This window comes from Dunckerocampus dactyliophorus, chromosome 18, assembly GCF_027744805.1.
Source record: "Dunckerocampus dactyliophorus isolate RoL2022-P2 chromosome 18, RoL_Ddac_1.1, whole genome shotgun sequence".
Lineage (NCBI taxonomy): Eukaryota > Metazoa > Chordata > Actinopteri > Syngnathiformes > Syngnathidae > Dunckerocampus > Dunckerocampus dactyliophorus.
The window spans coordinates 13842842-13870585 of NC_072836.1; the positions used below are offsets into that span (position 1 = coordinate 13842842).

Genomic DNA, 27744 nt, shown 5'->3' on the forward strand with positions numbered 1-27744 from the left:
GCTACGCTGAAATGGACTACTCCAAATTTATTACTCCAGACGTGTAAAAAAAAACCTCAACAAAATGTTTCTGATGAATAATACGCAATCAGTTGAACTGTCTCCAGTTCAACAAAAAAATATTTTTTATCAACAACCTTATTTGTGAACAATTTAATACAGCAGTATAAGACAATGGAACCTCAATACTGCAAAATAAGTAAATAAAAGCCAAAACTTCTATTGGCTCTCGTTCAAATCCTTTGGCTTTTGGCCCCCCAGCGCCCTCCTGTGTCCAAGAACTTATTGGAGTGCCTTAATTTTGTGAACAATATACAAATATAACAGTATCAACAAAGTAACAATATGAACAACACAACAAAAAAATACAGATATTTGTGAAAAAAAAACATAAAGTAGAACTGAAAAATATTGATCTCATCACCCTAACGTCTACTTGATGCTGTTGCTACCGATATTTGGAACGATCCCCTCCCCACTACGTATTACTAAACAGCAATGTTAGCATATTTTGTCAGTATTTTAAACCCATGAGTTTAGTGTTATAAAATAGGTGTAAATACATTAATACTGTTGGGCAGTGGCAAAGCTCCGGAGATGGACGAGTTTCGACCTGAGTTCCTCAAGGAATGGATGTTGACGGACTGTCTTGGCTGACACGCCTCTTCAACATTGCGTGGAAGTCGAGAACAGTACCTCTGATTGGCAGAACGGGGTGGTGGTCCCCCTTTTCAAGAAGGGTGATGGTAGGATGTGTTCCAACTATAGGGGGATCACACGCCTCAGCCTCCCTGGGAAAGACTATTCCAGGAAGCTGTCGAGAAGCGTACGACCGTTCGTCGAACCTCAGCTACAGGAGTTGCAATTTGGTTTTCGCCTGTTCATAAGCCCACAGCTTTTACACGTTTACGTCTTTATGCTTCCCTGATAATGTCTTTTCGTCAAGTATTGAGATTTTTCACTTTGTTGGAGGGTTTGTTCGACGGTCATTGAACGCACCATAGTTGTGCTACACTGTGACTCTGATTCCTGTTGTTCGTCGATCATCTTTTCATTACAGCGTATGAACGCTGTTACGGGCGAGCCTGGCCCTTTAAGAAGACTTGGATTGTGGGAAGTAGAGTGTCTCTCTTCCCTCGCTAGTCTGTCTGCACCCTCATTGTTGTCTGTGTCCTGATTGGCTGTAGACCATTGTCAATCAATTTCTGTCGTGCCGCCCTCATGTGTCGTCGCTGGCTTGCTAGCTTGTAATGAATGTTGGGTTTAAAGGACTGCAGCAATATGTTTTAACAAGGATACAAAAATGCTACAGGACAGCGGAACGGCGCCAGGATGAAAAGGCACAGTCACAGGAGAAAAATACGCGTGAGTGACTTAATAATTTCTTGTTTCCTACCTGTAGGTTGATCATTCAAAATTCAAGTGTATAAAGTGTATGCTGAGTTTTACAGCCTTAAAACAGATATAATCATTGTAAAAAAATGAAGTCGGCTACTTCGCGGATTTCACTTATTGTGGGCTATTTTGGGAACATATCCCCTGCGACAAACGAGGGAACATTGGGCCTCATTCACGAAACGTTCTTACGCACAAACGTGTTTTCTTAAAGCCTTCTTACGAAGATTTTTGGCATTCACGAAAAGTGTTCTTAACTCACAGTCCTTAGATCTAAGAACAAATTCTACGAACGCTCAGGAGGACTCTTACGCACAAGCAAAGCTTGCACTTTCAATGCACAATCGCCCTCATGATGGATTTTGCAACCTGATCCCAAAAAATGTAGTGCAAATAAAATATCCCAACAATTATTTATCATCCAAACAACTAAAATATACTCCATGGATAAATATATATTCAAATCCCAATTCATCAAAAAAAAAAGTAGCTGGCTGGACGTGCGCTGCGCAGAGAGAGAATGTAAAGGGACCATTAGATTTATTTGCTGAAAGCCACCAATATTTGATGTCCCGCTTCAGGCTTCAGGCTTCCCTCTCTGTTCTTGCAGGTGTGCAGGATCATCAGAATAACATCGCAATGAAACGTGGTGTGCCTATTGTGCACGTAGCACCCCCAGATAACGACATGCGCCCCCAGCCACGTCTTGAGCCAGAGCACGGGGCTGCTGTATTAATTAGGCAGCGTCTAATGAAATGTAACCACAGAAAAAATACATTGTCACACACAAACTAATGTATTTTGACTTTATTTTTCCATCATGATTGTGTAAATATTTTCTAGAGTTTCCGAAATGGTTTGGTTTCTGATTGATGGCCCACCTCCCGTTTCCTCCAGATCCCTCCGGTGCAGTCCAATCTTTTTTTTTTACTCTATTTTAAGTCAAAACACTTCTTTTTAACCTCTGCGGTGGTGCGTTTCTCCGTGGAAACGGCATTTATGTTTCCTGCAATGGTGCTCCATGCCGACTCTTTTTGGATGGCCTGATGACCGGTGGATACACGTGAAAATAAGGTGGTCTTGTGTTCGCTCACTCCTTGTAAAAGCACCTCTATTTCTGTACAATTGAAGTTTTTCTTTCGTTTGTTGTCCAGCTGCTCCTCAGTCTTGCCCTTGCGCGTTGCCATCTCCGCCTCCAGCTGCCCGTTGCGCACGGCACATTTTTTACCTTGTATGGGAAATAATAGGCGGTGACCTATGCAAATTAGGGCTCACATGCACGGGCATCGCAGTTGGCATTCATCAACCTAAGAACACCGGTGCGAACGATTATCCCTACTTAAGAACGTGTCGTGAATGCGGCGCAGTTTCCAACCCGCGCCTTCTTAAGTACACTTCTTAAGAAGACTTTTAAGAAGATGTTCGTGAATGAGGCCCATTGTACCGATATTTCATACTTTACATGTGTATGCGAGATGTATTTAGGGCTTCAACCTGGATTGTGTCGCGACTGAACAATGGCAATTGAAGAGAGCAGGGGTGGGTTCTGGAGCTGAAGCTAAGATAATAATGTAATCACTTTTATTGCATATGTTGATCCAAAATCTGAGGACAATATCAACGTCAAGTTAGCAGGAGGGTTTGGAGGGGAATGGCGATCGAACCGTGTGTCAGAAGTCGTCATTGCTCAGGGCGTCTCTCAATTACTCAAATTTTTTTGCCGTTCGCTGATGGTCCCTGAACGCAACCCCCAAGAAAAGCAGGGATCTACTGTAAAGGAGTGCAACACGGTGGGAATACAAAAAGAAAATAACATGCATAGACTAGACCTTGAACGTGAGACAGAGGAGAGCATGCAAGCGAGCGCGGGATGGGAGATGACGGTGAATGATGGATGCACAGGAGAGGAGTTCAAGAACAGAGAAAGCTGTGGAGGTGGAATGAAAGGAAGGAGAGACACAGAAATAGAGGAAGAAAGAGTTATTCTGGTAATGATGTTGTTGCCATGGAGATGCTATTTCTCAGTCATACTCAGCTCCACAGGTACCTTGTGGGTATTTTTTTTAAGAGGTCATTGAGTGGTGGTGATCTTTAAAACGGTGGCTCTTGATTGGTTGACACGCTACCCTTCAAATGTATTTGCCTTCTTGTGGCACTTCAATCTGTACACCGTCAAGATACCCACTTCCTGTGACAGTCTGTTTTTCACACGTGCTCTTATTTGAGAAATTAAGGAAAATGTCAACAAAAGTTCATCAAGGGTATCACAAAGTTACCCTTTACTTCAGGGATGTCGAAAAGTTTTCCACCGAAGGTTGCATTGCAAGCAATGTAAGCGTTACCGGTGCCAAAGCATAGTGTAGTATATCTCATTAATAACCAATTATATAATAGATCACTTTTTTTTTAAGGGTTATTTTCCAGGACCACCAGGGAATGGCAAAAAAGTAACTGATATGCCCATAAAACTGTCAATTTTTAACACATGGCTCACTCCTCGCCCTCCAAACCCTCCTGCTAGCTTGACATTGGTGTTCGCCTCTGATTTTGGATCAGCATTTGCAATAAAAATGGTTATTAGGTTAGATTCACCTCCAGAACCCTCCTCTTCTTTTCAATATGTGTCACACACTTATTAAACTGTAAAATGTATAGGTACTCAACACTAATGAATGATAACGAGCAAATTCGTTATTTATAAATGGAGTACAATATTTTTGTAGTTAGAGCATACAAAACCTTTACGTGTTTCCCTGTTTGAGTCTGGTGATGGTCTCACCAAACATTACAGTAACATGTGTAGAATACTAAATATCACAATTTAAATGTGTCTTCTGAAAGCCTTATATTTGTATTTGGGTTCATTTAGCAAATTTTATGATTGAAAATGCTTAATTTAGGCAAAAAAATGGGCTCTGGGGTAGAGGGGGTTGGTGGGGGGGGGGTGCAGATTAATTAGATTGTATGGGATTAGTGCTTGTTTGGGGGCGGCATGGCTCAGGTGGTAGAGTGGTCGTCTCCCATGGGGTTCGAAGTGTCCTTGGGCAAGATACTGAACCCCCAGTGGTTCCCAGTGATGCTGCGTCATCAGTAGGTAAATGTGCTAGCAGTGTCAAAGCGCTTTGACTGGCCATTCTGTACCTCTTGATTGATCCATGACGGGAAGCTGCTGGGCACGTTGGACTGTTGTCTCCGTCTTCCGAATTCTGTGATACACCAGGACAGTGCCTAATCCAATCAGCAAACAGATCTGTTATCATGGTACCGAATTGGCAGATGTCTTTGATGTCCTCAATAGAAAGAATCACCAGGCACATGACCCTCCACTTCCCCGAACTCTCCATAGTAATAGTAATAGTAATAGCAGTGACACTGGCAGCGCACAACATTGACAAGTTGCATGCATTGAGGAACAGAATCAACACGTCCACTTTTTTAAATGTAAAATGCAAATCATTCAACAATTCATACATTTTGACATGAAGTTGTATGACATCCCCATCAGCTGTGTAGTCCATCAACGATGACTTACCCCTCACTTGGTCCCGTGAGCTCAGTTCTGGTCGGATTTCTGTGATGAGAAACGTAGTTCCGGTTAGTTATTGGGGTTTCTTAAGTAAAGAGTTTAATGCATCTGCATGACAAAAATGCCTCCTAGGAAAAAACAGATCTCACAAATGGCTCGGCTTTACCGTCTGCCGTATTAATGTGCGCTATCGACTGTCCATTGTCGTTTGTGTGATGAAGATGCATCCGGCGTGACGTCGCGAGCCATCTCGTTTACGTCTGTGTTCCACAGCGGATGACAATGCGAGGGTCGCATCCATCGTCATCACATACACAACAATGGACAGCCGATACGACTACAGAGAAAGGAAAGCGATTTGTGAGCTGTGATTTTTTTTTTAGGAGGCATTTTTATCATGCAACTGTGTTACTCTTTCAAAAGCATATTGTCTTGAGAAGCCAAACTCTTTACTTAAGTAACCCCAATAACTAACCGGAACTGCGTTTCTCATCACCGAAATCCGACCAGAACTGGGCTCACGGGACCAAGTGGGGGGTAAGTCACTTTTGGACTGCACTGCTGATGGGGATGTCATACGACTTCATGTCAAAAAAATCCCTTTAATAAGCAGTCATTGCATCAACGCTTAACAGTTACAAACCAAACACAGTTTTTAGTAGAACACGTCTCTCTATATTCTCCATTCTTAATTCAGTCCAGGGGTACCCAAAGTACAATCTGGGGGCAATTGGCAGCCTGCGGCTTGTTTTTTTATTAGGCCACGGCACATGATAGAAATATAATTAAACAAAAAAGCCCCCAGCAAAAATGGAGAAAACTGAGCTAAAGGCACTATGTGAAGAGAAAAAGCTTTAATCTTGACCTGTTAATAAATAACAAATCTTTGTCTTTAATTATACTGGATGTTTTTTACATTGAACCTTTTTACAAAATATTAAAACAAGACAAATATCAAAGTGGTCCCCGCGTCTTTTCACTTTTCAGTATGCTGCCCTCTGTGGAAAAGGTTTAGACACCCAGATATATGCCAACTCAATTTTTATTTTATTTGGAGAAATAAAACTCATGATGTCAAAAAGGGCAATATAGTCAAAGAATATAAAGATAGAGGACTCATGGTAAAAGATTGTGATTGTTTAAACAATTAGTTGAAACCATGGATAAAAAAAATAGTGATTCCTATTGGTACTGCATCCCAAAAACATTATTTGATAAATTGGGAAGACTGGAATTCTTACTGAGGTGCGACTTCTACATTGAAAAGCTCCCTGTCATCTTATCGGACTTTCACAGGCAGATTTTGTTTGACGTCAGCGGATTCCAAAATGGAAGAACAGATTTATTTTATGCAGGAATAGATTGTTGGATTATGACACCTGGCTGTAGAAGAACATACTGTTACGGATAACATACAGGAAAGAATGGGAGTCAAACCCCGATTTTAAAGGTTGGTTAAAGCCATGCACTGCGGAAAATACAAGGGCATACTGCCTCTGTTGTAAGGCAGACTTTTATGCCAACTCGGTGACATTAAAAAACACATGACAACACAAAGGCTCATTCAAAAGGCAAGATTGATAATAGTTCCAGTCAAACCAAGCTGCCAGTGATTATACAGAAAGATGACTCAGAAAAAAAGGGCTGAAGGTACAATAGCATTGGCTATTGCCGAGCATTGTTCCCCGCTTGCATCTGATCAAATCGGGGAACATGCAAATCTGCTTTTTCAGATTCCACAACGGCTACTCACTTTAAAGTGCGCAGGACAAAGTGTACCGACATGATCGATGGTGTGCTAGCGCCATACTTTCTAAAGAAGTTGGTTGCAGATGTACTGTAGGTGACCAGTGTTTCAGTTTCCTCCTTGATGAGCCTACAGATGTGAGTGTTGGGGGGTTCTGATAAGGTACTTTAGTGACACGCAATTGTGTCCACATTTTTGGGGCTTGTAAAGCTGGAGGAGATGCCAGCGATATAGCCCACAGGTGTCAAACTCAAGGCCCGGGGGCCGGATTTGGCCCGCCATATCATTTTATGTGGCCCGCGAAAGCCTATTTGCCATATTTGTATATATATTGTAATTTTGATAGTAATATTAATTTTGTCTTTACTTTTTAAGCTTTATTTTTCATTATTTAACTTTTATATTATTGTAAAATTATATTTATATTATTGTATTTTTATATGTATGCTGTAATTTAATATTTTTTTTACTTTATATAAATATATTTAAATAAGTAACAATTTTAATATATAAAAAATATTTTTTAAATAATATTAAAAATTTAATAAACATTTACCGTTCCATTTACAATAAACAATAAAATATTAAATTAAAAACTAAATTAATATTACTAACAAAAACAACTTAACTTAAAACTTAAAATAGCTTTTTTTTTTTAAATCAAAATGACAATCTTTCTTGCTGAATGTATTTGTTGTCAATATTGACAGAAAACCTTATATTTTTTTGTTGTCAAATCCAAATTAAAATGACTATTTTTTATTAGTTATTAATTAAATATTAATGTAATATTTAATTTACAAAATTATAAAATAATAATATAATAATATAAAATATAATTATAAAAAAGTGGCCCTCTGAGGATAACCATAACTGCGATGCCGCCCACGGTGAAAACCAGTTTGACGCCCCTGATACAGCCCGAGCTGTTGTCGTGTTCTTGGAGAAGTGCTTTAAATAAGACATACTACTGATTACAGGGGCAGATAATGCCTCCATTATGACAAGGATTAATAATGAGGGTCTATAAAGTGCTGAAAGCACTGCCAACATTTAAATGTCACCATTTACAAAGCACATCTCCACTCTGTGTACTCATTTGTCATGAAATACTGGTGTCATGTTGGAATAGAACACTTATACAAATACTAAGAGGTGAAGCAAATATTCTTTGGTGAACTACTCAACATCAGCTGCTGCTCAACTGTTAGCTTACGTGCTGCCTGTTGGAGACCCCTTTAATAGCGTCGCTGTCTAAACCTGTAGACACTACGTGTTTCAGGTGCACAACCTCGACACACAACTAGTGCTTTGAAGACAAACCATAAGTATTGTAATGATAACAAGAGAGCAATATTGTTACGTGACGCTTAAAAAAAACATACTTTGTGATGATAAACGCCGATTGATGTATCCTATTAACAGCCACTTGTAGCTCGAGCTAGCTTGTTGTCGCCAGCCAGGCATGTAAACAAAACTGTCAGAAAGTGGAATGATATTGAAATGTGAGCGATCACACACGCTGGCATTGATAGGCTTAGCATGTGACAAGCTGTCGTCAATTGACTACACATTTTACGGGCTTTTGTTCATTCTCCCAATAATAAAAAACAAAGTGAAAGTCAACACAGGACTCGTTGTGAAGCTGGTCACTGGTCAAGCGCCAGCAAGGCAGACAGGCACTTCCTGTGCATGCTTATCAAAATAAAGTGCAGTGAAACATTTTTATGATATTTGAAATCGTTTCAAACTGTGTAAATAAAAATTACAATTACATACAGAGGAAACCCTGGGGAGGAAACGCCGACAAATAACCAACACTAAGGTGTGTGGCACTTCTTGGCTGTACATTGAACGAGCAGTTTAACGCATTTTAGACCAATGGGAGGGGCTTAAACTGCATTTTGCAATGGCGCGCGAACACTGCTACATGGCTGAGGTTTCATACTTGATGTACAGGGATCCTCAAAACATTTTCTATTGTAATGCTTGTTTGCAATAAATTGTTTACTCAAATCCCATTTCTTTTTGGATTTCCAATTTTATTTAACACACTTGCTTAATGTTGTAAAGTTAAACGTAACTGTAGTAATGTAGTGATGTGGCTCATGTAAACTGTAATAATGTGTAATGTAAACTGTAGTAATGTTAAAGAAAGAAAAACAAGTCCTATTTACTAATGTTCAGGGCTCATCAAATCCCCATCAAGTCAGCACATATGTGTGGCATATGGGCGCCCCCTACAGGCATGATAGTCGCGCCCCCATGCTGGTCAAATGCCGTCAATCGTCCACCATGTGATGTGGATCAAACCAAAGAGGAAGCGAGGGGGCGGGTGCCGCTGGGCCTCAGGTCAATTACAAGGTAAAAAATGTAAATTACAACAGTAATTGCCCAAAAATAAAACATATTTAATTGTTAATATTATATTATATTAATTATATCGCAGACCAAGAGTCTCAAACATGTTATTTCATTATGAAAATGTGAACTAAAAAGGAGGGAATTGTGAGTGGATATGAGTTGGTTTAGCCTTGACTGCTAGTTGGGAGACGGTGGGAGATGATGATAAAGATGCTATGCTGTTAATTTGTGTCAACAAAACTTGGAAAATACAAAGTTAAAATCATCAGGTGCACAATTTAGAAAGAAGAGGAAAGAAGAAGAGGAGATACGGGTCAAAGATAAAGGTACGGGGCTATAGCATCACTTTATGTACTCCACATTATAGAATGTGTGTGATCAAATAAGCTAACGTTACTTGTTGGCTACAGACCAACTGCTGTTTATTTCTTTTCTTGACTGAGAGTTTTAATTGTGTAAGTGTGGATTTAAGTCAAATGCAATTTAAGGGGAGCTTGAGCTTGTGAAATAAGCACCGTTTCGTTGTTGGAACAAGTTGAGGTGGGGAGAAGGGGAGCTGGGAGGGGTAGGACTTGAAGGATTTGTTATTTTAATATATTTTGTAGGCTTTTGTGCCACAGATTCGGTCCACCCAGGGCGTCATTCAAGCCAGAACCGCCACTGCTCAACACTAATGGATGCCGTCGGGCTAATTAGACGTACAGGATACTATCTTAAAATCTAAGTTTTTAAAGTAAAAATAAGTATCAATTATGAAAGCAGGTCTTACAACTGGGTTATTGGATAATATATAAATTACATGTCTATTAGACGTTTTATTTTAATACCAAAAGACGGAAGATAAGCACTGTTAGTGACGTTGTTACTGCATTATTAATGGCCTGACACGAGCTACAGTGTATATTTTATGTAAGTATATTAAGTATTTACATAAATTGGACTGCTGGCGTGGCAGCAATGATTCAGTGTCACACACACCGATGATCAATCTCCTTCTTCCTTGACAGCCCCCTCCTCCGCGTTGCCAAGCAACCAACCCTTTACGTTAAAGCTGTTCGTCATCAATCTGCACCGTCGCCATTCCATATAATTTGCCGTTTTCTTCCGCTCTTTCGTTTCCCCTCCACGTTTAAACACAATGTTGCGCATATTTCAAAACACACAACTGAGAAAAATGCTGCGTCCTGGAGGTTGTTTTCGCATTGTAGTCACGTGGGTTGGGCGTGTTTAGGAAGTAGACGTGGGTGATACTGCAAAAGGTGGTGTCCATTCAATACCGAGTAGTATACTGTTGTAGTATAATTGTATTGCCGATACAGATACTCATACTTTTTACTTGCAAGGCCCTTCAGTGAGTTTGTGATTTGGTCTTTTTTTGTTGGTCATAATATAATCAGAAGAAAACGCATATCAACAGGTATTTGTGAACATTTAAACTACAGAAGTACAACAAAAGACGATGTTACAATATCAATAAAATAATGTAATCATTCCCTTTTAATTACATGCAAAAAATTGCAAAGTAAAATCGTTCATTCATTGGACGAATTAATGAATGACTCAAGCTAGTATCGATCCAATTATACTAGTTGGTATCGGTACTGTCGATATTAGAATCGACCCACCCAACCCGACTAACAGCACACACGCAGGTTCACGCGGGCGTGTACGACTTGAGGCAGGAAAAAGGCGGATATAAATCCGCACTCCGGGAACTGGGCTTTGCCAACACAGCGCGCACGTTGCCTACAGCGAAGTAAGTATTAATATTAAGCAAGATATTTCCTAAAATACTGCTTCTGCTCTTGTTTTTAGTGTTAAAATGAATGAGGCACGATGACGGATATCAGTGGCATCTCAGTAATGGTCTTACTATGACGTGACAACCTTCATTCTCCTGTCACTTTTATTTTATTTTCCTTACCTGCATGTCCTTCTCGACACTTGCTGCTACGTTTTTTTAAATGCTGTGCCTATTGTGCATTATTATTTCATTGAAATACTTGCTCTTTTTAGGCGTCAAATGCAGTGGAGACGTGAAGTTTCATTTTCCCTCATTCTCATAGTCATGGATGGAGTAGTTACCTTATTTCATTTATTTATTTGACTAGAGAGTACGGAAAAATTGTGACGCTGACTCGAGTTCTATGAGTCATGATCGGGTATTCACTCGTTCACTCCTCACAGAGCGCGTGCAAAGAAACTCGCACATGCGCAGTGAAACTGGAGTAAACGCGGGAAGAACACGCATGCCAAACTCCACTGAAAATGAGTCAACACTCAACCATTATTGTCGAAGTAGCTGGCGAAAGTCACAACTGCACGGCAAGTAACGGCTAGTTTTAACCTAACCGAAATCAAAACGTCTTGATTTCGGTTATGTTGACAACCGCTCATGCTGCCGTCAGTCATCCAGTCCAAGGACCGTCGACATAAACGGGTTCCGCCTGTGTATTGTCAATTGGTTCCAATTGTAATGGATGACAGACTAAAAATAATGTTTATATTGGACAAGTAAATGTGTTTACTGCGCTATTTGATGTTCTGACCTTATCTCGTTCATAAGTGGATTTGGTGTACAAATAGCAGACTTCCAGGCATTGGTCCTTCTTAGTGATCTGTCTCTCTCTCTCCTCAGATGGACAGTTCTGGTCCGCGCTCTGCTTGCTCCATGTTTGCGTTGCTGGTGGGAGGCTCGCAGGTTTTGGGCCTGACATCAGTGGTGCTGACCGGAGTGTGGATGGGTCACTATCGCGGGGGCTTCGCGTGGGACGGCTCTGAACAGGAGTTCAACCTGCACCCTCTGTGCATGGTGCTGGGCCTGGTCTTCTTGCAAGGAGACGGTGAGCAGCACGACACACCACACTTGGAAAACATCAGCCTGTCAGTCAACGGATCCACAAATAAGCACTCATTTATTTATTAGGGCTGTCAAAAATAGCCATTAACAGCGGCAACTAATATATGTCATTAATTACGTTGCATTTTGTTTGCAACCCACGACTCCCTATTGACGACAGACGGCGGCACAGTGTAGCTCCCCACAGGGTCCCACAGTGTCTGACGTTTTTTTATAACTTTATTCTTACCTGAACACATCAACAGCAGTGCAATCCAACACCATATACAGTATGTACTCCTACTCCAAACAAACACGTCTCTAGTCCATTCATTGCAACAACACTTCCTCATCGTCACAAGACAGACAGAGAGATGCGTTCACAGACACTCGGAACATCACAACATGGGGCATGACAGAAAATCATTGAGAATCATTAGCTTACTGTAGACCAAGCATGCGTCCAATGTCGGTCAGCATTTCTCCTCCTTGTGAGCACTTTATATATCCTTTTCATTGACGCAGGGCAATCGGAAGAGTCCGCCTTATGCCTGGGAGACATAATGCGCGCAAAAGGTTAACCAAAACGAACAGAAGTGACGTCGCACTTGTACTCCGTCAGTGTAGCTACACGTGACTGTGTATTCCTCCGCCACGTGCACGTAACCACTTCACCTTTTCTTTTTGTGCAGTATTAATCATTTATGGGTGTGCGTCCTAACTACGAAGCGTCGTAACACAAGGACGGCTTTTACATATGGTAAACGTGGTAAACTTCCGAGATCGCAGATCAAATACTTATTTTCAGCTGGTTGGTTCCAGTGATGATTCCAGTCAAGGGGGTACGTCCTGCCACATTCTTCGACCATTCGCTCCCCAGACACACATTTAATCCACTGTATAAAATGGAAAACACATGGTCAGCCTTGTCTAAAGCTGATGTTTGAGTTAAAATCTCATGAAGGTGGTGTGCGTTCTGTTGTTCCTGCAGCTGTGTGTATTTTAGCAATAACCAGATTAGTTGCACTGGTTCCACAGGACAGCTGTCTGTTACAAAGACAGATTACATTAAAGTGATAACAGCAAAGGTCAGCTAGACATTAGTGAGGGACTCACAAGTGATGGAAAGACCCTGAGGGAACTCGTCACGCACAGGCACACAGACATGTCCCTAATGTCCCATTTATTGCCTCAAGCAACACCCACACCCATGAATCCACATTAGACCAGGCAATGTCTTCAGTCATCATTTGTATTCACACTCATTGAAACATTCGCTAGCATGGACTTTGTTTCCTTTATAAAAGCCTTGCGATTCATTTTTTGGTGGTGCACTTTTGACGCACAAAAGTTCATGCATGTAGCCTGTAGCCTGGTCGTCAGGCTAGCGCTAGCAGGCTGGAGAAGGTGTTTCTCCAAGCCGTGTTTACATCATTCATATTGCTTCCCTGTTGTAATTCCAGTAAGGACGTGGGGTCATGTACAGTGGTGTGAAAAAGTGTTTGCCCCCTTCCTGATTTCTTATTTCCTTGCATGTTTGTCACCCAACAAATTTAAATATTCGTCAATGACAACACAACTGAACACAAAATGCAGTTTTTAAATGTACCTTTTATTATTAAGGGAGAAAAAAACCCAACCCGACATGACCCTGTGTGAAAAAGTGATTGCCTCCCTGTTAAAACAGAGTTCAATTTCTGTAGTTATAAAGCTATTTCTAAAGCTTTGGGACTCCAGCGAACCACAGTGAGAGTCATGATCCACAAATGGCGAAAACATGGAACAGTGGTGAACCTTCCCAGGAGACGACTCAGCCAAGAGGTCACAAAAGACCCCACAACAACATCCAAACAACTGCAGGCCTCACTCGCCTCAGTTAAGGTCAGTGTTCATGACTCCACCATAAGAAAGCCCCCGGTTAAAAAATGGCCTGCATGGCAGAGTTCCAAGACGAAAACCACTGCTGAACAAAAAGAAAATTAGGGTTTGTCTCAATTTTGCCAGAAAACATCTTGATGATCCCCAAGACCTTTGGGAAACTACTCCATGGTCTGACGAGACAAAAGTTGACATTTTTGGAAGGTATGTGTCCCGTTACATCTGGCGTAAAAGTAACGCCGTATTTCAGAAAAATAACATCATACCAACAGTAAAATATGGTGGTGGTAGTGTGATGGTCTGGGGCTGTTTGGACTGTCCGGCCGTCTGTTGGTGACCTCAAGCTGAAACCAACGTTGGTTCTGCAGCAGGACAATGATCCAAAACACACCAGCAAGTCCACCTCTGAATAGCTCAAGAAAAACAAAATGAAGACTAAACTAAATCCTATTGAGATGCTGTGGCATGACCTTAAAAAGGTGCTCCATGCTGGAAAACCCTCCAATGCGGCTGAATTACAACAATTCTGCAAAGATGAGTGGGCCAGCGCTGTAAGAGACTCATTGCAAGTTATCATAAACGCTTGATTGCAGTTGTTGCTGCTAAGGAAGTGATTTGTTTAGCGTCCGTTTCGGTTGGAGTCACATCTTCTGGAACAGATGAATGATGCTAACCAAGGTTCCACTGCACTCGCAATCCCTTCATTGTACTAACCCTCAATGATTTCCCTTCGCAGCGATCCTGGTTTATCGAGTATTCCGCAACGAGGCAAAGAAAAATGTGAAGCTGCTTCATGGCATCATTCACTTGCTCGCCCTCATCATCAGCATCGTTGGTAAGACGCGCAAAAGGTGTGCTCGTGTTGACGTGTTACGCAAGGGGTAAGAATGACATCCCGCTTTTATTGTGTGGCATACAGTTGCACCTCCATTAGAAATGACATTTTTAAGATTATGCAAGCTTTCAATAGATGGACACTTTAATTTTGTGTTGACTTTGCAAATAAAGCCAATGTACGGTGCTAGTTGTGTGTCTGTTGTGTATAGGTATTGTAGCTGTGTTCGACTCCCACAGAGCAGCCAAGTATCCAAACATGTACTCCTTACACAGCTGGTGCGGGATGGCTACTTTAGTCTTATTTAGCTTGCAGGTAGGTGGACGTTTACACGCAAACACACACTGCACAGTTGTGGTCACGACTTTACATCCACACATCATGGCCATGAATGTCCTATTCATTTTAGACTCGCATGATTCTTAAAAACAAGAATTAGGTGCACAAGGTTGAATGTATTTTACAGTTACACGGGGTCAAACGATCTAAAGCTAAAAAAAAGTATCTGTGGTGCTCCAAATTTATCAGTGGCGGGCTGCCACAAATAAAATGTTAAATATGACATGTAAATGTCATGGCCGTGATGCGTGTACGTAAACTTCTGAACTGTTTAGTCCTATTTGTCGTTATCTCCCGCCAGTGGGTCATGGGTTTGTTGTTCTTCCTGTTTCCTGTCTCGTCGTCATGGTTGCGAGCCTCGTACCTCCCCGTCCATGTGTTCTGTGGTCTGGTTCTGCTGGCTATGGCTGTCGGGACCAGCTTGCTTGGTATCACAGAGAAACTCCTCTTCAGCATCATGTATGTCTGCGTCCATGTCTGTCACTATGTCACTTATCTCTCTGTATACTCTGTACTACTATGATGTACTACACGCCGCTGTTTTTTATTAGCCTGAAGCACATTCGTCACTAAAAACGACAACAGCAGCAAAAATGGAAAAATCAGCAGCAATTTTACAAGAATAAAGTCAAAATATTAAGAAAAAAAGTTTAAATCTACAGAGAAAAAGACATCATTTTACAAGAATAACGTTGTAATATTATGAGGGAAAAATAACATCATTTTAGTAGCGTAAAGTTGAAATATTAACGAACAATGTTATTTTTTTAAAAGACGCAATATTATGGGAAACAAACAAAACGATGAATAAAGTTGTACGTTTTGCAAATGTAGGATGTGGAAACAGCTGTAATGTTAGGAGAATAAAGTGAAAATATTCTAGGAATGAAGTCCTCATGACGAGAAGAAAACTTACAAGAAAAAACAGCCGAAATGGAAAAACCAGCTGTCATTTTACGAGAATAAAGTCACAATTTTGCGAGAGTAAACTTACGAGGAAAAATGTCATTTTAGTAGCATAAAGTTGAAATATTAAAGAAAGAATTTTTTTTTTTTTAATAAAATAAAAATAAAAAATATTTTCTCCGGGTACTCCGGTTTCCTCCCACATTCCCAAAAACATGCATGTTAGGTTAATTGGCGACTCCAAATTGTCCATAGGTGTGAATGTGAGTGTGATATGTGCCCTGCCATTGGCTGGCGACCAGTCCAGGGTGTACCCCGCCTCTCGCCTGAAGTCAGCTGGGATAGGCTCCAGCATACCCGCGAGCCTAGTGAGGATAAGCTGCACAAAAGATGGATGGATGGATGAGTTTGGGGGAAAAGTTAATATTATTATGGGAATAAAGTCAAAATATGATCCATCCATCCATCCATTTTCTATACCGCTTCTCCTCATTAGGGTCGCGGGGGCATGCTGGAGCCTATCCCAGTTTTTTTGGATGAATTAATTAATTTAATAATGATGTTATTAAGATATTATTATATTGTATTTAATATTACCGCTGTATTATTTCTCACCACTCCACATTTTCTTGTTCAGCAGTCCTTTGTGTTGAAGTGCTGTTGTCGAACATCGATGACATTTCTTCGTGACTACAACTTGCTTACCTTAAATCGGAGATACTAAAATCTGACAAGAAAATGTGCCGTTCCAAAACAAATATGACGTGTTTCAAGAGTTTGGATATGCACCGTGTTTGCATGTCACTTGAGATAAGTAAATTGATGAAACATAGCAAGTTCCCGGGAAGAAGGAGATTACAGGTATTTAATCTTTTGCAGCGTAAGCCCCTCGGGCATTTTAATTAGCAGTTCGCATGAGCTCACTAACAGCTGAGGTTTGCACAGAAAAGCATTGAAGCTGTCAGTTAAAGTGAAAGAGGTGTAACAATCGTTGCATGAGGAGGATACGTGAAATCTCAAAAATACATGGGGGGTAATCACCCGACATGCAGTCTTATTTTATTTATTTCTGGCCCAGGTCTACTTATTCCACGTTTCCCCCCGAGGGGGTGCTGGCCAACGTTTTGGGTGTCCTGCTTGTGTGCTTCGGCCTGCTGTTGGCCTACATGATCACCAGGGATGAGTACAGACGGCCACCCAATCCAGAGGAGGAGTCTTTGGCGGTGCACTTTAAGACCCTGACTGAAGGAGGTTCACCCACCATGCCTTAAGTCACCTACTTTTATTGACGACGCCAACTGAAGACATTATTTCAGCCATGAAATACAGTGGAACCCGCTTATGTTGACAACCTGTCTATGACAACCGGCTCATCAAGACCTGATCCACCATGTTTTTGTTATTACTCAAAAGTACTCGGTATCTTGACGTCGTCATACGTGGTCGACCACTTTTGTAGACATAAAATTTGAGCGTCCGAGGGGTCATTTCTATGAAATCTTGTGTTGTAGAATTGTCCACTACGTCATTATCGTTAGCAGCGTCCAACAACAACAACAGCAGCATCATTCCTGTCTAGTTCAGGGGCGCTCAAATATGGGCCACATTCAGAAAAATGTAAGAATAAGGGGTCCTCTCTGATATTTTCTTGTATTTTTTTATTTAATTAAAATGAAATACAATTTTATTTAATTTAAATGACTTATTTAGATAATTATTTGTATTAGTTATTTGTATTAATTATTAAATATGTTAGTTTGATATTTTTTTCAACTTTTTATATTTTAAATGTGGCCCTAATCCTCCTCCTTCGTGTTTCATGTTTCATTTTAGGACTATAATATTCCCTGGGGGCCAACAAAAATCAAGCTGTGGGCCACAAATGTCCCCCAGGCCGCACTTTGGACACCTCTAGTCTAGTTACACAGCATTCGTCAACATAAACGGGTCCTACTGTATGGAGTTATTAGCCACTTCATTAGGTAGGCCTTATCGAGGAAGATTTGATACAAGAGCTGCATCAAAATTAAATACAGAGGATCCCCGCAAATTCACGCTCCAGCATCCGCAACCCCTTAAACTGTTGGATTTTTGATGAATGCATTTTTAGTTTTCGTATGTTTTTTGCGTATAATCTCAAGAGCCAAATATCCAACGTGAAACTAACTTCACCACGGCACACCACAGCATGGCGGTGTTGCGTTTTCCTTCTTCTTGCGGGTGGTGGGAGTCGAGGGGCAACCATCTTTGAGGCGCATTACCGCACCTACCGTGTTATACGGCAACCAGATCCATATTACCCGATCTTCAAAATACAGCGGATCGGCGGCAGGTGGGATCGGGACACCCCTATAGGCTACGCTGACTTTTTTGTTCATACTGTCACGACAAACATTCTCTACCAGATTTCATGTCGATCCATGAAACTGGTGGCAAGTTACAGGGGCAAATGTCGCAAAAGTGCATATGGCTCGGGTCCGCCAAAATTTATAATTTTTCGCCGTTGCTGATGCATCTACAAATTTTGGTATTGTATTTTACTCATCAAATGATGTCGGGTAGGCGTACCTATTGAAGTGTCCACTCTTCACATCTGTAACTTCCTGTTCTCTATATCATGTCATCCATCAAACATGGATTTTTCGTGGACATTGTCAAGGAATACCAAACATGGAAATTACACATGCTAACTCTATTACTGCACGTGATTTCGGGTTTTTTTGCAGGATTTTGGTGGGGTGTTTGAGAGGTAATGTTACAGCAGCAGTGATGCATCATCCAGCGCTTATTTGTTAGACCGTAAGACTGCTGTGTTGTTTCAATTCTGACATAAGTGGAAAAGGAGACTTCATCATCACGCTGTCCCTGTGCAGCCATCAGTAATAATAATAATGAGGATGATAATTGCTTTGCTACATTTTGCAAAACAGTACAAATGACAAATTGTAGACTAGTGTGGTGATGTAATTGCTTGAAAGAAAAACTGCTACAAAACCATGTATGGAATTCCCTTTATTTGAAATGTCAAGTCAATAGTTTGTCGCCAATAAGAAAGATTTGCTCGAGTCAGAAGATGATTTCATTTGCTCGCAAATCTAAACGTGGTATTTCCTGGCTATTTAAATACATATGTTGGAGTTGAACCTTTATTTTCTCTGTACTTTGTTTTTAGACAGGAACTTGTCTTTATTTGAAGACTGAAGTACCATTTTGATATACTGTATAATGGACGCCACAGACAGGAGGCGACAAGCGATCGTGACCAGCTACACAGGTGAGCGACGCGTTCACACCCAGAGCGAACCGGTCGAGTCTCCCGCGGTCTGATTGGCTGTCAAATGTGGAGGGACTTTCCGGGTATCAAAGCAGTTCAGAGGAGGCAACGCGGCTGGTGTTGATCGAGCGCTCTTGCTAGTACCGGATCTTGCTAGTATTGAAGATAAACTTACATAAATGTCCGTGTAAATTAATGTAAACTTGCTAGATATGTTTACTCTGGCGCCGACGAGTTCCCAAGCCGCTGCTTTTGTCGTTAAATCTCTATATTGTTTTTTTAGAAGTGTAAAAATATCTGACAGTACAGCGTAATGATTAGCATTCTGTCCGCTCATTGGTCGATCAATGAAACTCCCGCTGATTGGTCCTCGTCTGGGCTACAGCGACGAAAAGATTATATTTTTTTCAACTTTCTGGGATCGCGTCACGAGCACAAACTTTCACATGCACGAATTTCGCGTGTTGCTTGGCTGGACGGTGACACGCGATAACCGCCCAATGGCGCAGGTTCCATTGAAAATGGAAGGAGTCGAGGCGATATCGCCTCCCGTTTGTGGCGCACTTTTTTATAGTTTGGCTGGTCCTGCCACTTATAGTCAAGTTTGACCAATATACAAAAAAAAAAACATGTTTTAAATATTAATTCATACTGACTGACATGAGCCAATGAGTGGTCATTACAGTCGATAGCCACCAGTGGGCGCTCTAGGCTTGTAACAACTATATGCTCTGTGTGCTATTTAACTTGCCTTTGCAGATTATAAATGTCTGTTCTCGAAAATTAAATGTGATTTATAGCCCAGTGCGACTTATTTGTGTTTCTCTTTCTCTTCATGATGCATTCTTTTTGACTGACACTGCGGAGCGACCTATATGGTGAAATACGTTAAATGTATTTTCCATCAGTGACTTTTTGTCTTTGTGTGATGTTTAAAAAATACAGCCTTAAAACGTACCGTCCGTGTCTTTACATTACTGCCTATTTGCAAACGGCTTACAAATGGAACAGAGAAATATGGAGGCTAAGGAAGCTAGGCTAATGAATTAATGTGTGAAACAAAAGTAGTTTGGTGAATAAATAAGAAAATGTCTTCAAAGAAGTTAGAGCATAGAAAACCTGTTTGACTTTCTAAATACGATTTATATCATTACTACAGCCCTGTAGACATGAAATAATACTTCTAAAGTCACTTTTACACTCCTTTTATTCATCGTTTACACCACAGTGCACAACCCTTAATTACTACAGGTATTTGAGACGACTGCTAGCTAGCGGGCTAACCAGTTAGCCTCGAATTTATTTCTTCTAAACTTAAAGGGTTTTAAACAGAGTGGAGAAGAAAGAAAGAAGCCAAAAACGTAACACTTCCTCATGGAATGAGATCTCAGCCATAGCATGTCAGCTCTGCAGCCATTTTACATGCAGAGTGATCACTGTTGCCAGTTTTTAAGTAAGAAAAGTAGCTATTGGCTGTCGTGGAAGTCGCTAGCTGTAAAATGCTGTAGGATAAAAAGCAGAATCTCATAGCAAAGACCAAAAAAAAGTGTGTAAAAACACCTTAATTATGTTTTGAACAGATTATGCTGTGTTTATTAACACCGTATTTCAGAAAAAGAACATCATACCAACAGTAAAATATGGTGGTGGTAGTGTGATGGTTTGGGGCTGTTTTGGAAGACTTGCTGTGATAAATGGAACCATGAATTCTGCTGTCTACCAAAGGACAGAAGGAGAATGTCCGGTCATCTGTTCGTGACCTCAAACTGGAGCCACCTTGGGTTCTGCAGCAGGACAATGATCCAAAACACACCAGCAAGTCCACCTCTGAATGGTTGAAGAAAAACAAAATGAAGACTTTGGAGTGTCCTAGTCAAAGTCCTGACCTGAATCCTACTGAGATGCTGAGGCATGACATTAAAACGGCTGTTCATGCTGGAAAACACTCCACCGTGGCTGAATTATAACAATTCTGCAAAGATGAGTGGGCCGAAATCCCTCCAGTGCTGTAAACGCTTGATTGCAGTTTTTGCTGCTAAGGGTGGCCCAACCAGTTATTAGGTTTAGGGGGCAATCACTTTGTCACACAGGACCATGTAGGTTTGGATTTTTTTTTTTTCCTCCTTCATAAAAAGTTTCATTTAAGAACTACATTTTGTGTTCAGTTGTGTTGTCATTGACTAATATTTAAATGTGTTTGATGATCTGAAACGTTTAAGTGTGACAAACATGCAAATAAACAAGAAATAAGGAAACGTGCAAACACTTTTTCACACCACTGTGTATAATGATGCTCCTCATTCATTTTAATAGAGTTATACGCCAATGTGGTCTCAGGAGGACTAGAACATTTTAATATCATCATCTAGCAAACATGAGCAGAAGAGGTGAGCGTTGAGTACACAGCTTTCATTTCTCTTTATTCCTTCGGACAATGTCAAGCCAAGCAGTCATTCATTTGAAATGTTTCTCACACCCCCAAAAAATGATCATAAAACAGAGCTGAAAATGCAGCCTAACACTTAAAACCGACTGTGCGGAGTTGTTACTCACTATTTATGTTTTGCATCCACTCAACTGGCTCATTCAAGTAGTCGGTTCACTGAGCTTTTCCACTCAGAGTGAAACTAGCTGCTGAAACAAGAAAGCAGGACAAGTCATGTGGAAAAACCGCATTCATGTTCACAAAACACGCGAAAGTTTACGCACCCTCGCCGTTGTCACTGCACAGAAAACGGATGACGAAACTCTCATAATTGAGATTTGAGATGTTCACGGATGGCTACTTGTGCTGTAACATCAGTCCAATAAGTGCTCTTCAGCCTCAGATGTTGGCTACAAGCAAATGACTGTCACTGGCTTCCACGGCGATAAAAGTTACAAAAAATTATACAACAATTTAGCACATTTAGAATAAAGTTGTAGTTTATACAGCAGGAGCCCCAATATTCTCACACCTCCATCGAAAAGCAAGTGATTGAAATTGAATTTTGTTGAGGGGGGGTCCTAATAGTCATATCACAGCATCCACATGATATACAAAAACACATTTTAAAATGTTTTTTTTGTTGTTGTCTTTTTTTTTAAACTGCGGGCTCACTGCAAAGCGATGTAAGAAATATGTATACAAAATGATATACATATTACATCTTTAATTTGTATCCTTTCAAATAAGTCATTCAGAGTGAAAACATGTAAAAGCAAAATACAAAAACAGTTCAAAAGAGAACAAAATGTACACATTTTAAGACAAACATAACTTAAACACAACCCCCCCACACACACACACAGTAAGTCAGCTGATGCTCATGTTTCTCAAAGCTATGGCTTGGGGTTGCGGGTATCTTCTAGTTGTTTCTCCAGGTTTCAATGGGGAGCAGATAAGTGCTTTGTGCTGCTACTGCTGAGTCATCATCTGCATCCATTTACTGTACAAACCCATTTGCATGTACTGCAAAGCAGACACGACAAGGGAGGGCAGGACAGAAGAAAGAATTCCATTTCTTGCTACTTGTGCTTGTTCAAACAACGTAAGCCCTTTGGTCTTTCCCTCATTGTACTTGTTCCTGGTTACTTTGTTAGTTTGTAGCATGTTAACAGCTGACCGATCTGAGGAATGAACAACACGTGTACAGTTGACTTCCTATTGACTTTCACAATTGAAATCTCAGCAGGATTTCAGGGCATGCTCAGACTACGGCACAGGTGTCAAACTCAAAGATGAGTACCAGGAGGGCCGAGACCGTGCAGGCCCTAAATACGGTTGGTGAGCTAGTGCTAGCAGTGTTGCCAACTTTGCAACTGACTCCGTATTTAGAGAGTACTAAGACCCCTTTAGCGACAAACCTAGAGACTTTTTCTGGTGTTATTGGGGACCCCGACGTAAAAGTATGTATCATTCTTAAGGCAATTAAAGACAGTGTTATTGGAGATGGGTTACATTTTTAATGCAAATGTTGCTCCAAAATCGGAGAAGGCGCTTGCATAGGTGTGCTGTACCCCCGTTGAACGAGCCATGTGAACGCAGGCTACGGCCGATCATGAAAATTAGACAGACGTCATTTGGCAACTTCTAGCAACGTTTAAGACAGCCGATAGCTACAGTACTTTCCTTACGGAGGAGTTGGCAACACTGGGCGCTAGTAGGTGGGTGCTCCATGGAGAAAACCACAGCATGGATACCTTTTGTCCACATACCAAGTGTTTTATATTCTGAAATTGTGGTGACCATGTTAGCTAGCTGATAGCATATCCTTAACCCTAATTCTAATGCCTAATCTTCACCCTAACTGTAAAACCTAAAACCCTATCCCTAACCCCAACTCTTATCCTTAATCCTAACCCTAACCATAGAATCTAAAACCCTATCCCTAATTCTGTTATCCCTTACCCTAACCGTAAAACCCTAGCTAACCCTAACTCTTATCCCTAATCCTGACCGTAAACCTAAATCCCTATCCCTAAATCCTAACTATTATCCCTAACCCTAACGGTCAAAGCTAAAACCCTATCCCATCATCCTAACTCTTATCCCTAATCCTAACCCTAACTGTAAAAACTAAAACCCTAACCTTAACTATTATCCATAACCGTAAAACCTAAAACCCTATCCCTAATCCTAACTCTTATCCCTAATTCTAACCCTAACCATAAAATCTAAAACCCTATCACTAATCCAAACTATTATCCCTAACCGTAGAACCTAAACCCTATCCCTAATCCTAACTCGTATCCCTAATTCTAACCCTAACCATAAAATCTAAAACCCTATCACTAATCCAAACTGTTATCCCTAACCGTAAAACCTAAAACCCTATCCCTAACTCTTACTGAAGCCCAACTCTTATCCCTAACCATAACTGTACAACCTAAAACCCTATCCCTAATCCTAACTCTTATCCCTAACCCTAACGTCAAAACTAAAACCCTATCCCATCATCCTAAATCTTATCCCTAATCCTAATCCTAACCCTAACCGTAGAATCTAAAACCCTATCCCTAATCCCCTTTTATCCCTAATTCTAACCCTAACCATAAAATCTAAAACCCTATCCCTAATCCAAACTGTTATCTCTAACCGCAAAACCTACAACCCTATCCCTAATCCTAAACCTAACCTTTACATGTAAAAACCTATCCCTAATCCTAACTCTTATCCCTAACCCTAACCGTAAAACCTAAAATCCTATTGCCAACCCTGACTCTTATCCCTAATCCTGACCCTAATTGTAAAACCTAAAGCCCTATCCCTAACCATCTCAGGAAATCTGGGTTCAAATGCCCATTTCTGTGTTGGGTTTGCATGTTCTCCGTGTGCGAGTGGTTTTCTCCAGGTCCTCCAGCTTCCTCCCACACAAATTGTCCATTTGAGTGTGAACGCTTGCGTGTCTATATGTGTCCTGTGATTGGTTGTTAGCCAGTCCAGGGTGCACCCCACCTCGCACCCAAAGTGAGCTCGAACAGGCTCCAGCTCCCCCCATGTTTTAAGGCTGTATGTTAAAAAAAAAATAGTTTACACCACCCATACGTCGCTCATGGACTATCATTTAATTTTGAAGTAGCCTTTCAAAATAACAGCTCTGATACCGACTTTCAGACTGATATTGAACATAGATGCTTTCCACACCCTTAACTCATCTCAGCACAGCATTTGAGCTTCACGAGAGTGACAGTAACTTTCTGAAAAGATGTGCAGAACATCATTAAAACCATTCATGCATTCATAACACACATAGTTGCTGATCTTTCTTGCTCAATGCAAAACAAAAAATTGCATGGCAACTGCAATTTTTCTTCACTTCTTACACAATACACAATATGACAAGCAAATGTTTTTGTGACCAAACCCTTTTTTAAATAAAATGTACAATAGTTGCATACATGACTATCTGCTTACCACTACTTTTCATTAAATTATTTTTTTTAATTGTAGGTAAAAAAACAAAACAAAAAATAATGACATTTGTTAGAGCCACTACTTTTACACTGCTGTATTACTGCAATTTTTCTTACTGTCTGGAGTCTTATTCATAGAGTTCTATTCATTTCTACTCTGCAAGGTGGCAAGAGGAGCGATTGCATTAATGCAATTACATCATGACAACTGGTGGACTATTTTAGAGCTGGGGGTGTCCAAACTTGTTTCCCCCAAAAATGCTAAAACTAATCCAATGTAGGTCAATATATGCTAAGCTATCTGAACAAAAGATCAGTGTGTTACACTGTAGGTGTAATACTGACTAATAATAAACTCATTTTAATTTTTCCAATATGCAGAGGGCCAAGAAAAATACGAGCCCCCCGGCCCTGATTTTGAATCTTTCCATTTATTTCTAGTATGAAATGTTGCAGTGCCATCACTCCTCACATTCCGTTGCCTTGGCTACGCCGCACACGCACGTGACCGATCATGCCGTGCACTGGCCCACCTCTTCCAATCGTGCCCCGCAAGACAGGAAGTGTACCGAACTTTAGCATGGATCAGAGCGCTCACACTCGCCGGATTTTATGTGTTGCGTACGGCCTAGTGCGTGTACACCCTGAGTTCGACACACACGTTACACAAATTCGGTTTCAAGGTTTTTCCCCTTTTTTTCATGCTTGTTTTTCCATTTCTTTATACATTTGACTCGACAAAGGGTCTTTTGGCTTTAACAGGAGAGGTCGGACATGCCTTTCTGTTCACTGGCAGTGTTCGAGCGAGCTTCACGTCAAGGTAAGGGAACTTCTGACCACCAACCTGAACAGGGTTTTGACCCTGGGGATTGTGGCTTGGTATCATGTCGTAGTAGGGCGGCTGGTTGTCATAATGGCCGTTGTTGTTGCTGCGGTTGTGGTAGGCGATAGAGAAGGGCGGTTGGGATTGGTTCAACTCAACCTGTTTGGTGGGGTTTTTAACAGGTGACGTGACGATGGTGTCCACCGAAGACACGGCCCAGGATCGAGAGGGGCTGAGGATAGATGAGGAAGTAGGAGGACCTTGTTGCTGTGCCCTCACAAACTTATCATTAAGACCCATGTAAGGAATGTTCCTTGAACGACTGGCCTCTCCGGGATAAGTGCCCCCCCCGACCAGACAAGCGTCTGCCTGTGTAGAGGAGATCAGTACGAGATCGTCACGATGGCCAATCACCTCTCCTGTAGAAGGGTGAGAAGGTAAGTCCATGTACTGGGTGGAGGCTGAGGACCTGAAAGCTGCGCCTCGATTAGCCTGCTGCCCGCTAGCGAGGCTGCCGCTGCTTGTGGAGAAACGAACACTGGGGCTCTGGGAGTGGTGGGCAGGTCTCGGGGGAAAGGCAGGAGAGGTTGGGTGCGCACTAAGTGGGCGTCGTAGTCCCCCCTGGTGGAGGTACTGGTGTTCATCTTGTGGGCCTTTTGGGACTTCAGTTACTTCCATGGGGTAATAGGCGGCTTTGGATTGGTTGCGGCTAAACTGACGGCCCTGTCCAAAATGACTTATCCCTACCCTGTCCCCTCCTCTCCCATACACAGGTGCAGGTCTTGGCTGGCAAACCAGGTCAACATCCACATTGTCTTGTTTATATGAAGCTCCAGAGCCCAGGCCTGCATGGCCCTGCTGACTCTGTTGCATATCAAAGGGGCTTGGGCAAATACCATCCCCCAGTTCAGCAAGTTCTTGTGGCAGCTGGGCAAACTGAGAATAGCCTGAACTCCCCAAAACCACGCTGGAATGAATCGCTGAACTGGGTGGACTCGTTCTGACCAACTGGACTTTCGCTTGCTGGAGCCACTGGGTCTGAACAGGGTTCTGAAACGATCTTGGATTTGCCTGATGGTGATACTGTTGTACTCCCTGGTTCTGGTCTGGGTGGTGAGCAGATAACACCATTTGCGCATGTTGCAGACTGGACTGGCGTTCCAACACTGGGCTGGTTGGCTGCTGATGCTGCCGTGGAGAAGTTGGAGGGCTGAAGCGGTGGTAGGAGGAGGAGGGCGGGGGTGGAGGTCCAGAGTGAGAGGGGGAATGGGTCGGACTGGATTGGGCATGATACAAATGTGTTGGGGAGAGGGAGGAAGGTAGCTGCACTCCTGGACAACCATAAATGTTAAGACTTTGAATCATGGGAGCAGAAACATTCCCTTTCCACCGATTCCTGTCCTCTTCATTGTCTTCCTCCTTAGTAGTCTCCTCATTGGGATGCACCTGCAGATAATCAGGATCTCTGCCCCTGGCATCGTGGATGGAGAAGTTTTTTTGACAAACATGTTGTGTTGAGGGAGTGGAAGAATCTTGTTGTCGACACTCTTCCTTGACCCGAGAGAGCAGGCGTTGAATCTCTCGGTTGGAGGGACACAGGCGGCTGGCTTCCAACAGATCTTCAAGGGCCGCATGAAACTGCCTACATTTGTGAAAAAAAAAAAACAGTTACAAAAAAGAACTACTTAAGAGACAAAGCGTATTTGATATAACAGGAGTACACAGACTACCTGCAACATAATACTGACACCTGAAATCCGGAATGCAACTTGCCTATGAAGTTGAACAATGCAGAGTTTAACCCTGTAGCATTTGTTTTCGCTGAAACACCTACAAATTCGCACCCAAACTCAAGGTAAAGCTGCCATTGAAACATTTGGTAAAGGGATTTATTTATATATTAACTACATATTATTCATTTGT

The 27744-nt window shown here is 41.5% G+C and overlaps 2 protein-coding genes across 11 annotated transcripts in view; one reads left to right on the forward strand and one right to left on the reverse strand.

The window, feature by feature from the left end:
- The first annotated feature begins 1217 nt into the window (after positions 1 to 1217).
- On the forward strand, positions 1218 to 21488 carry LOC129170965 (transmembrane ascorbate-dependent reductase CYB561). Of its 3 annotated transcripts, none has more exons than XM_054759165.1 (6): positions 1218 to 1365; positions 11671 to 11875; positions 14486 to 14584; positions 14796 to 14899; positions 15225 to 15382; positions 16908 to 21488. In XM_054759165.1, the coding sequence occupies exons 1-6, from the start codon at positions 1333 to 1335 to the stop codon at positions 17098 to 17100; spliced, it is 792 nt and encodes a 263-aa protein (XP_054615140.1). In that variant the 5' UTR covers positions 1218 to 1332; the 3' UTR covers positions 17101 to 21488. The 3 variants fall into 3 exon arrangements, with proteins under 3 accessions (XP_054615140.1, XP_054615142.1, XP_054615141.1); XM_054759167.1 differs by lacking the exon at positions 1218 to 1365 and adding an exon at positions 9217 to 9358; XM_054759166.1 differs by lacking the exon at positions 1218 to 1365 and adding an exon at positions 10662 to 10788 and having other exon boundaries at positions 16908 to 21487.
- Positions 20996 to 27744, reverse strand: part of tanc2a (tetratricopeptide repeat, ankyrin repeat and coiled-coil containing 2a) — a 61125-nt gene continuing 54376 nt past the window's right edge. For all 8 annotated transcript variants that reach the window (XM_054759150.1, XM_054759151.1, XM_054759152.1 and 5 more), the window contains one exon: positions 20996 to 27463. In XM_054759150.1, coding sequence (XP_054615125.1) covers positions 25720 to 27463 — 1744 coding nt within the window. In that variant the 3' untranslated portion in view covers positions 20996 to 25719. The remainder of the gene's footprint in view (positions 27464 to 27744) is intronic.

What these genes read in the sequence shown, in the direction of transcription:
- LOC129170965 (XM_054759165.1), top strand. Translation starts at nt 1,333, where the DNA reads ATGAAAAGGCACAGTCACAGGAGAAAAATACGC. An exon ending in GTCACAGGAGAAAAATACGC is followed by an intron (nt 1,366 to 11,670) that starts GTGAGTGACTTA and finishes CTCTCTCCTCAG; the next exon opens with ATGGACAGTTCTGGTCCGCG. An exon ending in GGTCTTCTTGCAAGGAGACG is followed by an intron (nt 11,876 to 14,485) that starts GTGAGCAGCACG and finishes TTCCCTTCGCAG; the next exon opens with CGATCCTGGTTTATCGAGTA.